General features: G+C 54.4%; 2 protein-coding genes across 2 annotated transcripts in view; both read left to right on the plus strand.

The window, feature by feature from the left end:
* tex10 (testis expressed 10) overlaps positions 1 to 14247 on the plus strand; it is a 59909-nt gene that overhangs the window by 37845 nt on the left and 7817 nt on the right. The window contains exons 12-13 of the mRNA XM_082975631.1: positions 10238 to 10326; positions 10445 to 10578. Coding sequence (XP_082831757.1) covers positions 10238 to 10326; positions 10445 to 10578 — 223 coding nt within the window. The remainder of the gene's footprint in view (positions 1 to 10237; positions 10327 to 10444; positions 10579 to 14247) is intronic.
* LOC145879484 (uncharacterized) lies at positions 10686 to 14145 on the plus strand. Its single transcript, XM_082974981.1, has 3 exons — positions 10686 to 10721; positions 12143 to 13890; positions 13949 to 14145. The coding sequence occupies exons 1-2, from the start codon at positions 10686 to 10688 to the stop codon at positions 13238 to 13240; spliced, it is 1134 nt and encodes a 377-aa protein (XP_082831107.1). The 3' UTR covers positions 13241 to 13890; positions 13949 to 14145.

Here is a 14247-nt window from a genome sequence, read left to right on the forward strand (position 1 = left end):
CAGTGTGTGTGTGTGTGTGTAGAGACTAGGGGTTGGGGCAGTGTGTGTGTGTGTGTGTGTAGAGACTAGGGGTTGGGGCAGTGTGTGTGTGTGTGTGTAGAGACTAGGGGTTGGGGCAGTGTGTGTGTGTGGTGTAGAGACTAGGGGTTGGGGCAGTGTGTGTGTGTGTGTAGAGACTAGGGGTTGGGGCAGTGTGTGTGTGTGTGTGTAGAGACTAGGGGTTGGGGCAGTGTGTGTGTGTGTGTGTAGAGACTAGGGGTTGGGGCAGTGTGTGTGTGTGTGTAGAGACTAGGGGTTGGGGCAGTGTGTGTGTGTGTGTGTAGAGACTAGGGGTTGGGGCAGTGTGTGTGTGTGTGTGTAGAGACTAGGGGTTGGGGCAGTGTGTGTGTGTGTGTGAGAGACTAGGGGTTGGGGCAGTGTGTGTGTGTGTGTAGAGACTAGGGGTTGGGGCAGTGTGTGTGTGTGTGTGTAGAGACTAGGGGTTGGGGCAGTGTGTGTGTGTGTGTGTAGAGACTAGGGGTTGGGGCAGTGTGTGTGTGTGTGTGTAGAGACTAGGGGTTGGGGCAGTGTGTGTGTGTGTGTGTGTAGAGACTAGGGGTTGGGGCAGTGTGTGTGTGTGTGTGTGTGTAGAGACTAGGGGTTGGGGCAGTGTGTGTGTGTGTGTGTGTAGAGACTAGGGGTTGGGGCAGTGTGTGTGTGTGTGTAGAGACTAGGGGTTGGGGCAGTGTGTGTGTGTGTGTAGAGACTAGGGGTTGGGGCAGTGTGTGTGTGTGTGTGTAGAGACTAGGGGTTGGGGCAGTGTGTGTGTGTGTGTGTAGAGACTAGGGGTTGGGGCAGTGTGTGTGTGTGTAGAGACTAGGGGTTGGGGCAGTGTGTGTGTGTGTGTGTAGAGACTAGGGGTTGGGGCAGTGTGTGTGTGTGTGTGTAGAGACTAGGGGTTGGGGCAGTGTGTGTGTGTGTGTGTAGAGACTAGGGGTTGGGGCAGTGTGTGTGTGTGTGTAGAGACTAGGGGTTGGGGCAGTGTGTGTGTGTGTGTGTAGAGACTAGGGGTTGGGGCAGTGTGTGTGTGTGTAGAGACTAGGGGTTGGGGCAGTGTGTGTGTGTGTGTGTAGAGACTAGGGGTTGGGGCAGTGTGTGTGTGTGTGTGTGTGTAGAGACTAGGGGTTGGGGCAGTGTGTGTGTGTGTTAGAGACTAGGGGTTGGGGCAGTGTGTGTGTGTGTGTAGAGACTAGGGGTTGGGGCAGTGTGTGTGTGTGTGTAGAGACTAGGGGTTGGGGCAGTGTGTGTGTGTGTGTGTAGAGACTAGGGGTTGGGGCAGTGTGTGTGTGTGTGTGTGAGAGACTAGGGGTTGGGGCAGTGTGTGTGTGTGTAGAGACTAGGGGTTGGGGCAGTGTGTGTGTGTGTAGAGACTAGGGGTTGGGGCAGTGTGTGTGTGTAGAGACTAGGGGTTGGGGCAGTGTGTGTGTGTGTGAGACTAGGGGTTGGGGCGTGTGTGTGTGTGTGTAGAGACTAGGGGTTGGGGCAGTGTGTGTGTGTGTGTAGAGACTAGGGGTTGGGGCAGTGTGTGTGTGTGTGTAGAGACTAGGGGTTGGGGCAGTGTGTGTGTGTGTGTAGAGACTAGGGGTTGGGGCAGTGTGTGTGTGTGTAGAGACTAGGGGTTGGGGCAGTGTGTGTGTGTGTGTGTAGAGACTAGGGGTTGGGGCAGTGTGTGTGTGTGTGTGTAGAGACTAGGGGTTGGGGCAGTGTGTGTGTGTGTGTAGAGACTAGGGGTTGGGGCAGTGTGTGTGTGTGTGTGTAGAGACTAGGGGTTGGGGCAGTGTGTGTGTGTGTGTGTAGAGACTAGGGGTTGGGGCAGTGTGTGTGTGTGTGTGGTAGAGACTAGGGGTTGGGGCAGTGTGTGTGTGTGTAGAGACTAGGGGTTGGGGCAGTGTGTGTGTGTGTGTAGAGACTAGGGGTTGGGGCAGTGTGTGTGTGTGTGTGTAGAGACTAGGGGTTGGGGCAGTGTGTGTGTGTGTGTAGAGACTAGGGGTTGGGGCAGTGTGTGTGTGTGTGTAGAGACTAGGGGTTGGGGCAGTGTGTGTGTGTGTGTAGAGACTAGGGGTTGGGGCAGTGTGTGTGTGTGTGTGTAGAGACTAGGGGTTGGGGCAGTGTGTGTGTGTGTAGAGACTAGGGGTTGGGGCAGTGTGTGTGTGTGTGTAGAGACTAGGGGTTGGGGCAGTGTGTGTGTGTGTGTAGAGACTAGGGGTTGGGGCAGTGTGTGTGTGTGTGTAGAGACTAGGGGTTGGGGCAGTGTGTGTGTGTGTAGAGACTAGGGGTTGGGGCAGTGTGTGTGTGTGTAGAGACTAGGGGTTGGGGCAGTGTGTGTGTGTGTGTAGAGACTAGGGGTTGGGGCAGTGTGTGTGTGTGTAGAGACTAGGGGTTGGGGCAGTGTGTGTGTGTGTGTGTAGAGACTAGGGGTTGGGGCAGTGTGTGTGTGTGTGTGTAGAGACTAGGGGTTGGGGCAGTGTGTGTGTGTGTGTAGAGACTAGGGGTTGGGGCAGTGTGTGTGTGTGTGTGTAGAGACTAGGGGTTGGGGCAGTGTGTGTGTGTGTGTGTGTAGAGACTAGGGGTTGGGGCAGTGTGTGTGTGTGTGTAGAGACTAGGGGTTGGGGCAGTGTGTGTGTGTGTGTAGAGACTAGGGGTTGGGGCAGTGTGTGTGTGTGTGTGAGAGACTAGGGGTTGGGGCAGTGTGTGTGTGTGTGTGTGTAGAGACTAGGGGTTGGGGCAGTGTGTGTGTTGTGTAGAGACTAGGGGTTGGGGCAGTGTGTGTGTGTGTGTAGAGACTAGGGGTTGGGGCAGTGTGTGTGTGTGTGTGTAGAGACTAGGGGTTGGGGCAGTGTGTGTGTGTGTGTGTGTGTGTGTGTGTGTGTGTAGAGACTAGGGGTTGGGGCAGTGTGTGTGTGTGTGTGTGTAGAGACTAGGGGTTGGGGCAGTGTGTGTGTGTGTAGAGACTAGGGGTTGGGGCAGTGTGTGTGTGTGTAGAGACTAGGGGTTGGGGCAGTGTGTGTGTGTGTGTAGAGACTAGGGGTTGGGGCAGTGTGTGTGTGTGTGTAGAGACTAGGGGTTGGGGCAGTGTGTGTGTGTGTGTGTGTAGAGACTAGGGGTTGGGGCAGTGTGTGTGTGAGATGGGTGGGTGTGTGTGTGTAGAGACTAGGGGTTGGGGCAGTGTGTGTGTGTGTGTGTGTAGAGACTAGGGGTTGGGGCAGTGTGTGTGTGTGTGTAGAGACTAGGGGTTGGGGCAGTGTGTGTGTGTGTGTAGAGACTAGGGGTTGGGGCAGTGTGTGTGTGTGTGTGTAGAGACTAGGGGTTGGGGCAGTGTGTGTGTGTGTGTGTGTAGAGACTAGGGGTTGGGGCAGTGTGTGTGTGTGTGTAGAGACTAGGGGTTGGGGCAGTGTGTGTGTGTGTGTAGAGACTAGGGGTTGGGGCAGTGTGTTGTGTGTGTAGAGACTAGGGGTTGGGGCATGTGTGTGTGTGTGTGTGTGTGTGTGTGTGTGTGTAGAGACTAGGGGTTGGGGCAGTGTGTGTGTGTGTGTAGAGACTAGGGGTTGGGGCAGTGTGTGTGTGTGTAGAGACTAGGGGTTGGGGCAGTGTGTGTGTGTGTGTGAGAGACTAGGGGTTGGGGCAGTGTGTGTGTGTGTGTAGAGACTAGGGGTTGGGGCAGTGTGTGTGTGTGTAGAGACTAGGGGTTGGGGCAGTGTGTGTGTGTGTGTAGAGACTAGGGGTTGGGGCAGTGTGTGTGTGTGTGTAGAGACTAGGGGTTGGGGCAGTGTGTGTGTGTGTGTGTGTGTGTAGAGACTAGGGGTTGGGGCAGTGTGTGTGTGTGTGTGTGTGTGTGTGTGTGTAGAGACTAGGGGTTGGGGCAGTGTGTGTGTGTGTGTGTGAGAGACTAGGGGTTGGGGCAGTGTGTGTGTGTGTGTAGAGACTAGGGGTTGGGGCAGTGTGTGTGTGTGTAGAGACTAGGGGTTGGGGCAGTGTGTGTGTGTGTGTGTAGAGACTAGGGGTTGGGGCAGTGTGTGTGTGTGTGTGTAGAGACTAGGGGTTGGGGCAGTGTGTGTGTGTGTGTGTAGAGACTAGGGGTTGGGGCAGTGTGTGTGTGTGTAGAGACTAGGGGTTGGGGCAGTGTGTGTGTGTGTGTGTGTGTAGAGACTAGGGGTTGGGGCAGGGTGTGTGTGTGTGTGTGTAGAGACTAGGGGTTGGGGCAGTGTGTGTGTGTGTGTAGAGACTAGGGGTTGGGGCAGTGTGTGTGTGTGTGTGTAGAGACTAGGGGTTGGGGCAGTGTGTGTGTGTGTGTGTAGAGACTAGGGGTTGGGGCAGTGTGTGTGTGTGTGTAGAGACTAGGGGTTGGGGCAGTGTGTGTGTGTGTAGAGACTAGGGGTTGGGGCATGTGTGTGTGTGTGTGTAGAGACTAGGGGTTGGGGCAGTGTGTGTGTGTGTAGAGACTAGGGGTTGGGGCAGTGTGTGTGTGTGTGTAGAGACTAGGGGTTGGGGCAGTGTGTGTGTGTGTAGAGACTAGGGGTTGGGGCAGTGTGTGTGTGTGTGTAGAGACTAGGGGTTGGGGCATGTGTGTGTGTGTGTAGAGACTAGGGGTTGGGGCAGTGTGTGTGTGTGTGTGTAGAGACTAGGGGTTGGGGCAGTGTGTGTGTGTGTGTGTAGAGACTAGGGGTTGGGGCAGTGTGTGTGTGTGTGTAGAGACTAGGGGTTGGGGCAGTGTGTGTGTGTGTGTGTAGAGACTAGGGGTTGGGGCAGTGTGTGTGTGTGTGTGTGTGTAGAGACTAGGGGTTGGGGCAGTGTGTGTGTGTAGAGACTAGGGGTTGGGGCAGTGTGGTGTGTGTGTGTAGAGACTAGGGGTTGTGGGTGTGTGTGTGTGTGTGTGTAGAGACTAGGGGTTGGGGCAGTGTGTGTGTGTGTGTAGAGACTAGGGGTTGGGGCAGTGTGTGTGTGTGTAGAGACTAGGGGTTGGGGCAGTGTGTGTGTGTGTGTGTAGAGACTAGGGGTTGGGGCAGTGTGTGTGTGTGTGTGTAGAGACTAGGGGTTGGGGCAGTGTGTGTGTGTGTGTAGAGACTAGGGGTTGGGGCAGTGTGTGTGTGTGTAGAGACTAGGGGTTGGGGCAGTGTGTGTGTGTGTGTGTGTGTGTAGAGACTAGGGGTTGGGGCAGTGTGTGTGTGTGTGTAGAGACTAGGGGTTGGGGCAGTGTGTGTGTGTGTAGAGACTAGGGGTTGGGGCAGTGTGTGTGTGTGTAGAGACTAGGGGTTGGGGCATGTGTGTGTGTGTGTAGAGACTAGGGGTTGGGGCAGTGTGTGTGTGTGTAGAGACTAGGGGTTGGGGCAGTGTGTGTGTGTGTGTAGAGACTAGGGGTTGGGGCAGTGTGTGTGTGTGTGTAGAGACTAGGGGTTGGGGCAGTGTGTGTGTGTGTAGAGACTAGGGGTTGGGGCAGTGTGTGTGTGTGTAGAGACTAGGGGTTGGGGCAGTGTGTGTGTGTGTAGAGACTAGGGGTTGGGGCAGTGTGTGTGTGTGTGAGAGACTAGGGGTTGGGGCAGTGTGTGTGTGTGTGTAGAGACTAGGGGTTGGGGCAGTGTGTGTGTGTGTAGAGACTAGGGGTTGGGGCAGTGTGTGTGTGTGTGTAGAGACTAGGGGTTGGGGCAGTGTGTGTGTGTGTGTGTAGAGACTAGGGGTTGGGGCAGTGTGTGTGTGTGTGTAGAGACTAGGGGTTGGGGCAGTGTGTGTGTGTGTGTAGAGACTAGGGGTTGGGGCAGTGTGTGTGTGTGTGTGTAGAGACTAGGGGTTGGGGCAGTGTGTGTGTGTGTAGAGACTAGGGGTTGGGGCAGTGTGTGTGTGTGTAGAGACTAGGGGTTGGGGCAGTGTGTGTGTGTGTGTAGAGACTAGGGGTTGGGGCATGTGTGTGTGTGTGTAGAGACTAGGGGTTGGGGCAGTGTGTGTGTGTAGAGACTAGGGGTTGGGGCAGTGTGTGTGTGTGTGTGTGTGTGTGTGTGTAGAGACTAGGGGTTGGGGCAGTGTGTGTGTGTGTGTAGAGACTAGGGGTTGGGGCAGTGTGGTGTGTAGAGACTAGGGGTTGGGGCAGTGTGTGTGTGTGTGTGTAGAGACTAGGGGTTGGGGCAGTGTGTGTGTGTGTGTGTGTGTAGAGACTAGGGGTTGGGGCAGTGTGTGTGTGTGTAGAGACTAGGGGTTGGGGCAGTGTGTGTGTGTGTGTGTGTGTGTGTGTGTGTGTGTAGAGACTAGGGGTTGGGGCAGTGTGTGTGTGTGTGTGTAGAGACTAGGGGTTGGGGCAGTGTGTGTGTGTGTAGAGACTAGGGGTTGTGGCAGTGTGTGTGTGTGTGTGTGTAGAGACTAGGGGTTGGGGCAGTGTGTGTGTGTGTGTGTAGAGACTAGGGGTTGGGGCAGTGTGTGTGTGTGTAGAGACTAGGGGTTGGGGCAGTGTGTGTGTGTGTGTAGAGACTAGGGGTTGGGAGTGTGTGTGTGTGTGTAGAGACTAGGGGTTGGGGCAGGGTGTGTGTGTGTGTGTGTAGAGACTAGGGGTTGGGGCAGTGTGGTGTGTGTGTGTGTGTGTGTAGAGACTAGGGGTTGGGGCAGTGTGTGTGTGTAGAGACTAGGGGTTGGGCAGTGTGTGTGTAGAGACTAGGGGTTGGGGCAGTGTGTGTGTGTAGAGACTAGGGGTTGGGGCAGTGTGTGTGTGTGTGTGTGTGTGAGTGGTGTGTGTGTGTGTGTGTGTGTGTGTGTGTAGAGACTAGGGGTTGGGGCAGTGTGTGTGTGTGTGTGTAGAGACTAGGGGTTGGGGCAGTGTGTGTGTGTGTGTGTGTGTGTGTGTAGAGACTAGGGGTTGGGGCAGTGTGTGTGTGTGTGTGTGTAGAGACTAGGGGTTGGGGCAGTGTGTGTGTGTGTGTGTAGAGACTAGGGGTTGGGGCAGTGTGTGTGTGTGTGTAGAGACTAGGGGTTGGGGCAGTGTGTGTGTGTGTGTAGAGACTAGGGGTTGGGGCAGTGTGTGTGTGTGTGTAGAGAATAGGGGTTGGGGCAGTGTGTGTGTGTAGAGACTAGGGGTTGGGGCAGTGTGTGTGTGTGTGTGTGTGTGTAGAGACTAGGGGTTGGGGCAGTGTGTGTGTGTGTATAGAGACTAGGGGTTGGGGCAGTGTGTGTGTGTGTAGAGACTAGGGGTTGGGGCAGTGTGTGTGTGTGTGTAGAGACTAGGGGTTGGGGCAGTGTGTGTGTGTGTGTAGAGACTAGGGGTTGGGGCAGGTGTGTGTGTGTGTGTGTAGAGACTAGGGGTTGGGGCAGTGTGTGTGTGTGTGTGTAGAGACTAGGGGTTGGGGCAGTGTGGGTGTGTGTGTGTGTGTAGAGACTAGGGGTTGGGGCAGTGTGTGTGTGTGTGTGTGTAGAGACTAGGGGTTGGGGCAGTGTGTGTGTGTGTGTGTGTGTAGAGACTAGGGGTTGGGGCAGTGTGGTGTGTGTGTGTGTGTAGAGACTAGGGGTTGGGGCAGTGTGTGTGTGTGTAGAGACTAGGGGTTGGGGCAGTGTGTGTGTGTGTGTGTAGAGACTAGGGGTTGGGGCAGTGTGTGTGTGTGTGTGTAGAGACTAGGGGTTGGGGCAGTGTGTGTGTGTGTAGAGAATAGGGGTTGGGGCAGTGTGTGTGTGTAGAGACTAGGGGTTGGGGCAGTGTGTGTGTGTGTGTGTGTGTGTAGAGACTAGGGGTTGGGGCAGTGTGTGTGTGTGTATAGAGACTAGGGGTTGGGGCAGTGTGTGTGTGTAGAGACTAGGGGTTGGGGCAGTGTGTGTGTGTGTGTAGAGACTAGGGGTTGGGGCAGTGTGTGTGTGTGTGTAGAGACTAGGGGTTTGGGCAGTGTGTGTGTGTGTAGAGACTAGGGGTTGGGGCAGTGTGTGTGTGTGTAGAGACTAGGGGTTGGGGCAGTGTGTGTGTGTGTAGAGACTAGGGGTTGGGGCAGTGTGTGTGTGTGTAGAGACTAGGGGTTGGGGCAGTGTGTGTGTGTGTAGAGACTAGGGGTTGGGGCAGTGTGTGTGTGTGTAGAGACTAGGGGTTGAGTGTGCATGTGTGTGTGTGTAGAGACTAGGGGTTGGGCAGTGTGTGTGTGTAGAGACTAGGGGTTGGGGCAGTGTGTGTGTGTGTGTGAGAGACTAGGGGTTGGGGCAGTGTGTGTAGAGACTAGGGGTTGGGAGTGTGTGTGTGTAGAGACTAGGGGTTTGGGTGTGTGTGTGTGTGTGTAGAGACTAGGGGTTGGGGCAGTGTGTGTGTGTGTGTAGAGACTAGGGGTTGGGGCAGTGTGTGTGTGTGTTTGTGTAGAGACTAGGGGTTGGGGCAGTGTGTGTGTGTGTGTGTGTGTGTGTAGAGACTAGGGGTTGGGGCAGTGTGTGTGTGTGTGTGTGTGTGTGTAGAGACTAGGGGTTGGGGCTGTGTGTGTGTGTGTGTGTGTGTGTGTGTGTGTGTGTAGAGACTAGGGGTTGGGGCAGTGTGTGTGTAGAGACTAGGGGTTGGGGCAGTGTGTGTGTGTAGAGACTAGGGGTTGGGGCAGTGTGTGTGTGTAGAGACTAGGGGTTGGGGCAGGTGTGTGTGTGTAGAGACTAGGGGTTGGGGCAGTGTGTGTGTGTAGAGCTAGGGGTTTAGGGACAGTGTGTGTGTGAGAGGCTAGGGGTTTGTGTGTGTGTGTGTGTGTAGAGACTAGGGGTTGGGGCAGTGTGTGTGTGTGTGTAGAGACTAGGGGTTGGGGCAGTGTGTGTGTGTAGAGACTAGGGGTTGGGGCAGTGTGTGTGTGTAGAGGCTAGGGGTTTTGGGAGTGTGTGTGTGTGGTGTAGAGACTAGGGGTTGGGGCAGGGTGTGTGTGTGTGTAGAGACTAGGGGTTTTGGGAGGTGTGTGTGTGTAGAGACTAGGGGTTTTGGGAGGTGTGTGTGTGTAGAGACTAGGGGTTGGGGCAGTGTGTGTGTGTGTGTGTGTGTGTGTGGTGTGTAGAGACTAGGGTGTGTGTGTGTGTGTGTGTGTGTGTGTGTAGAGACTAGGGGTTGGGGCAGTGTGTGTGTGTGTGTAGAGACTAGGGGTTGGGGCAGGTGTGTGTGTGTGTGTGTAGAGACTAGGGGTTGGGGCAGTGTGTGTGTGTGTGTGTAGAGACTAGGGGTTGGGGCAGTGTGTGTGTGTGTAGAGACTAGGGGTTGGGGCAGTGTGTGTTTGTAGAGACTAGGGGTTGGGGCATGTGTGTGTGTGTGTGTGTGTGTAGAGACTAGGGGTTGGGGCAGGGTGTGTGTGTGTGGAGAGAGACACTAGGGGTTGGGGCAGTGGAATGTGGCAGAGACGTCATGGAAGGATTGGGATATTTTTGTTTTGTTAAGTCACGTGTCTCTGTTACAGAACACACCATGTATTTATCTCTGACCCCCCCTTCCTCCTCACCCCCACCCTGCGCATAGTCTGTCTCTCTCTGTGTCTCTCTCTCTGTGTCTCTCTCTCTGTGTCTCTCTCTCTGTGTCTCTCTCTCTGTGTCTCTCTCTCTGTGTCTCTCTCTCTGTGTCTCTCTCTCTGTGTCTCGCTCTCTCTCTGTGTCTCGCTCTCTCTCTGTGTCTCGCTCTCTCTCTGTGTCTCGCTCTCTCTCTGTGTGTCTCGCTCTCTCTCTGTGTGTCTCTCTCTCTCTGTGTCTCTCTCTCTCTCTCTGTGTCTCTCTCTCTCTCTGTGTCTCTCTCTCTCTCTGTGTCTCTCTCTCTCTCTCTGTGTCTCGCTCTCTCTCTGTGTCTCGCTCTCTCTCTGTGTGTCTCTCTCTCTCTCTGTGTCTCTCTCTCTCTCTGTGTCTCTCTCTCTCTCTCTGTGTCTCTCTCTCTCTCTCTGTGTCTCTCTCTCTCTCTCTCTCTCTGTGTCTCTCTGTCTCTCTCTCGCTCTGTCTCTCTGTCTCTCTCTCGCTCTGTCTCTCTGTCTCTCTCTCTGTCTCTCTCTCTGTCTCTCTGTCTCTGTCTCTATCTCTCTGTCTCTATCTCTCTGTCTCTCTGTCTGTCTCTCTGTCTGTCTGTCTGCTCGGGGGAAACTCAGTTCTGTGTGATGTGGACAGTTCCAGGTAAGCCTACAGAAATAGACATAGGTGTGATCATATGGTCAGACAACAAACTGGAACACCCCATCCGGGGCGTGCCATCCTCCACCAACTCTCCAGACCCTCCTCTTTCTCACTCCATAGTAACCTGTGTGTGTTTCAGGTCCTCTTTGAGTGGCTGGTCAGTAGGGTCTCAGGACGCGACGCTGCGTGATGTTGACTACATCAGCTTCCTGTTCTCCACCCTCACAGGTCAGGCTCCGCCCTCACATTTCCTGTCTCACTGATATCTGGTCAACAGATGTGATGAACCTTCAGGTTCATGAAGAAGTACACTCCAAGAAAACTGACCAATCTTTCTCTCTTTCAGGGTTTTCATCTGATGAGCTGTCCACCCTGCAGGAGGCTGGGGATGACAGCGTGCTCCCTCCCTCCCCCCTCTCCCCCCTCAGCCTCTACCCCACCCCCCTGGAGCAGTTCACACACCACTGGGACGTGGTGGAGGTCAGGACACACCTCCCTCACAACACCTAGCAGGGCTTTAGAAGTGACTGTTGTGACAGGAACAGGAAGAGAGTGTAAAATGTGAAAAGAGAAGGACAGTGACCGAGATGGAGACTGAGCACTTCTGCCAGTGTAGTGTACCTGTGAGAGGTGTTCTGGAGACTGTCTGTTATTTAGTTCCCCCTGGTGTCTCACACAGGGCTCAGAGGGGGAAGATTTATCTGACCGCGCTGGCCGAGAGGGGAACCTTTATCGCGTTGCGCAGGCTGTGTCTGCGTGGTTATCGGGCACTGTGTAAATGCAGAAATGCTAATGAGAGCCTGTGGCATGATGGGAGTGTGACATTTGTGCTCGGAAATGAGCATTAAAGGAAATGTGCCCCGAAGCAAGAGGTGTGTGTGGAGGGGGGGGCTATAATCACTAATTCAGCTCTTCAATTAGAGCCTGGGATCCTGCTCATCTCATCTCCATGTCTGAGTCAATCAGACTGAGGGTTGGGGGGGCAGGGGGGACAGGATTAGGGAACGGACCATGTCTGCTCTGATTCCACTAATGAGACAGGATTGTTTTTAATGGAGGAGAGAATGCCAACAGGTGCACAGGTCTGGGGGCTGGCACACACACACATTCTAACACATTGAACACACCTCATTTCAATAGAACGTAATGACAAATTGGGTTTTGATTTGAAGTTAATGAGGAAAAGTTGAACATTGTTTCTCACCTCTGAAAGTTTGTGTGATGCCCTCTAGTCTCACCTGTACCCCTCTGTCGCTCTCTACAGTGTGTATGTGAGCAGTGACATAGAGATGTAGGGAGCACTAAAAACAACATATTGTAATGTACTTGTTGGCCCCAACCTGTTATGTATCTCTTGGATGTGTGGAGAAAGACCATCTGTTAGATATAAAAATAACTAAGTAGACATTTGCACGTGTGGTGTAATGTGGTTTGTCTGATGAATGGTTGTGGGTGACGTTGATTAGAGAAGAGAGTGACATGTGCCTCTCCTTCATTTGTCCTCTAATTCCATCCCTCCATAATGCCATTACTGCTATTGGATTTCACCCTCCTCACACAGACACTTCCTGGTTGTTTGGGCTCATAAAACAATGTTTAAAAAGATTGTCAGGTCTGCCACGTCAGCTCCCATTACCCAGCCTCGCTTAACCCTTTCATTTCTAGGAAAAGGGGGAGTGTGGAGGAGAGGTATCTGGTGGATGGGGAGGAGAGGTATCTGGTGGATGGGGAGGAGAGGTATCTGGTGGATGGGGAGGAGAGGTATCTGGTGGATGGGGAGGAGAGGTATCTGGTGGATGGGGAGGAGAGGTATCTGGTGGATGGGGAGGAGAGGTATCTGGTGGATGGGGAGGAGAGGTATCTGGTGGATGGGGAGGAGAGGTATCTGGTGGATGGGGAGGAGAGGTATCTGGTGGATGGGGAGGAGAGGTATCTGGTGGATGGGGAGGAGAGGTATCTGGTGGATGGGGAGGAGAGGTATCTGGTGGATGGGGAGGAGAGGTATCTGGTGGATGGGGAGGAGAGGTATCTGGTGGTTGGGGAGGAGAGGAGAGGCATCTATCTGGTGGTTGGGGAGGAGAGGAGAGGCATCTATCTGGTGGTTGGGGAGGAGAGGAGAGGCATCTATCTGGTGGTTGGGGAGGAGAGGAGAGGCATCTATCTGGTGGTTGGGGAGGAGAGGAGAGGCATCTATCTGGTGGTTGGGGAGGAGAGGAGAGGCATCTATCTGGTGGTTGGGGAGGAGAGGAGAGGCATCTATCTGGTGGATGGGGAGGAGAGGAGAGGCATCTATCTGGTGGATGGGGAGGAGAGGAGAGGCATCTATCTGGTGGATGGGGAGGAGAGGAGAGGCATCTATCTGGTGGATGGGGAGGAGAGGAGAGGCATCTATCTGGTGGATGGGGAGGAGAGGAGAGGCATCTATCTGGTGGATGGGGAGGAGAGGAGAGGCATCTATCTGGTGGATGGGGAGGAGAGGAGAGGCATCTATCTGGTGGATGGGGAGGAGAGGAGAGGCATCTATCTGGTGGATGGGGAGGAGAGGAGAGGCATCTATCTGGTGGATGGGGAGGAGAGGAGAGGCATCTATCTGGTGGATGGGGAGGAGAGGAGAGGCATCTATCTGGTGGATGGGGAGGAGAGGAGAGGCATCTATCTGGTGGATGGGGAGGAGAGGAGAGGCATCTATCTGGTGGATGGGGAGGAGAGGAGAGGCATCTATCTGGTGGATGGGGAGGAGAGGAGAGGCATCTATCTGGTGGATGGGGAGGAGAGGAGAGGCATCTATCTGGTGGATGGGGAGGAGAGGAGAGGCATCTATCTGGTGGATGGGGAGGAGAGGAGAGGCATCTATCTGGTGGATGGGGAGGAGAGGAGAGGCATCTATCTGGTGGATGGGGAGGAGAGGAGAGGCATCTATCTGGTGGATGGGGAGGAGAGGAGAGGCATCTATCTGGTGGATGGGGAGGAGAGGAGAGGCATCTATCTGGTGGATGTGGAGGAGAGGAGAGGTATCTATCTGGTGGATGTGGAGGAGAGGCATCTATCTGGTGGATGTGGAGGAGAGGAGAGGCATCTATCTGGTGGATGTGGAGGAGAGGAGAGGCATCTATCTGGTGGATGTGGAGGAGAGGAGAGGTAACTGGTGGATGGGGAGGAGAGGAGAGGTATCTGGTGGATGTGGAGGTGAGGAGAGGTATCTGGTGGATGTGGAGGAGAGGAGAGGTATCTGGTGGATGGGGAGGAGAGGAGAGGTATCTGGTGGATGGGGAGGAGAGGTATCTGGTGGATGGAGAGGAGAGGTATCTGATGGATAGGAGAGGAGAGGAGAGGTATCTATCTGGTGGATGGATAGGAGAGGAGAGGAGAGGTATCTATCTGGTGGATGGATAGGAGAGGAGAGGAGAGGTATCTATCTGGTGGATGTGGAGGAGAGGAGAGGTATCTCTGGTGGATGTGGAGGAGAGGAGAGGTATCTATCTGGTGGATGTGGAGGAGAGGAGAGGTATCTATCTGGTGGATGTGGAGGAGAGGAGAGGTATCTATCTGGTGGATGTGGAGGAGAGGAGAGGCATCTATCTGGTGGATGTGGAGGAGAGGCATCTATCTGGTGGATGTGGAGGAGAGGAGAGGCATCTATCTGGTGGATGTGGAGGAGAGGAGAGGCATCTATCTGGTGGATGTGGAGGAGAGGCATCTATCTGGTGGATGTGGAGGAGAGGAGAGGCATCTATCTGGTGGATGTGGAGGAGAGGAGAGGCATCTATCTGGTGGATGTGGAGGAGAGGAGAGGTAACTGGTGGATGGGGAGGAGAGGAGAGGTATCTGGTGGATGGGGAGGAGAGGAGAGGCATCTATCTGGTGGATGTGGAGGAGAGGAGAGGTAACTGGTGGATGGGGAGGAGAGGAGAGGCATCTATCTGGTGGATGTGGAGGAGAGGAGAGGCATGTAACTGGTGGATGGGGAGGAGAGGAGAGGTATCTGGTGGATGTGGAGGTGAGGAGAGGTATCTGGTGGATGTGGAGGTGAGGAGAGGTATCTGGTGGATGTGGAGGTGAGGAGAGGTATCTGGTGGATGGGGAGGAGAGGAGAGGCATCTATCTGGTGGATGTGGAGGAGAGGAGAGGCATCTATCTGGTGGATGTGGA

The sequence above is a fragment of the Salmo salar genome, chromosome 05, assembly GCF_965601325.2.
Source record: "Salmo salar chromosome 05, fSalSal1, whole genome shotgun sequence".
NCBI lineage: Eukaryota > Metazoa > Chordata > Actinopteri > Salmoniformes > Salmonidae > Salmo > Salmo salar.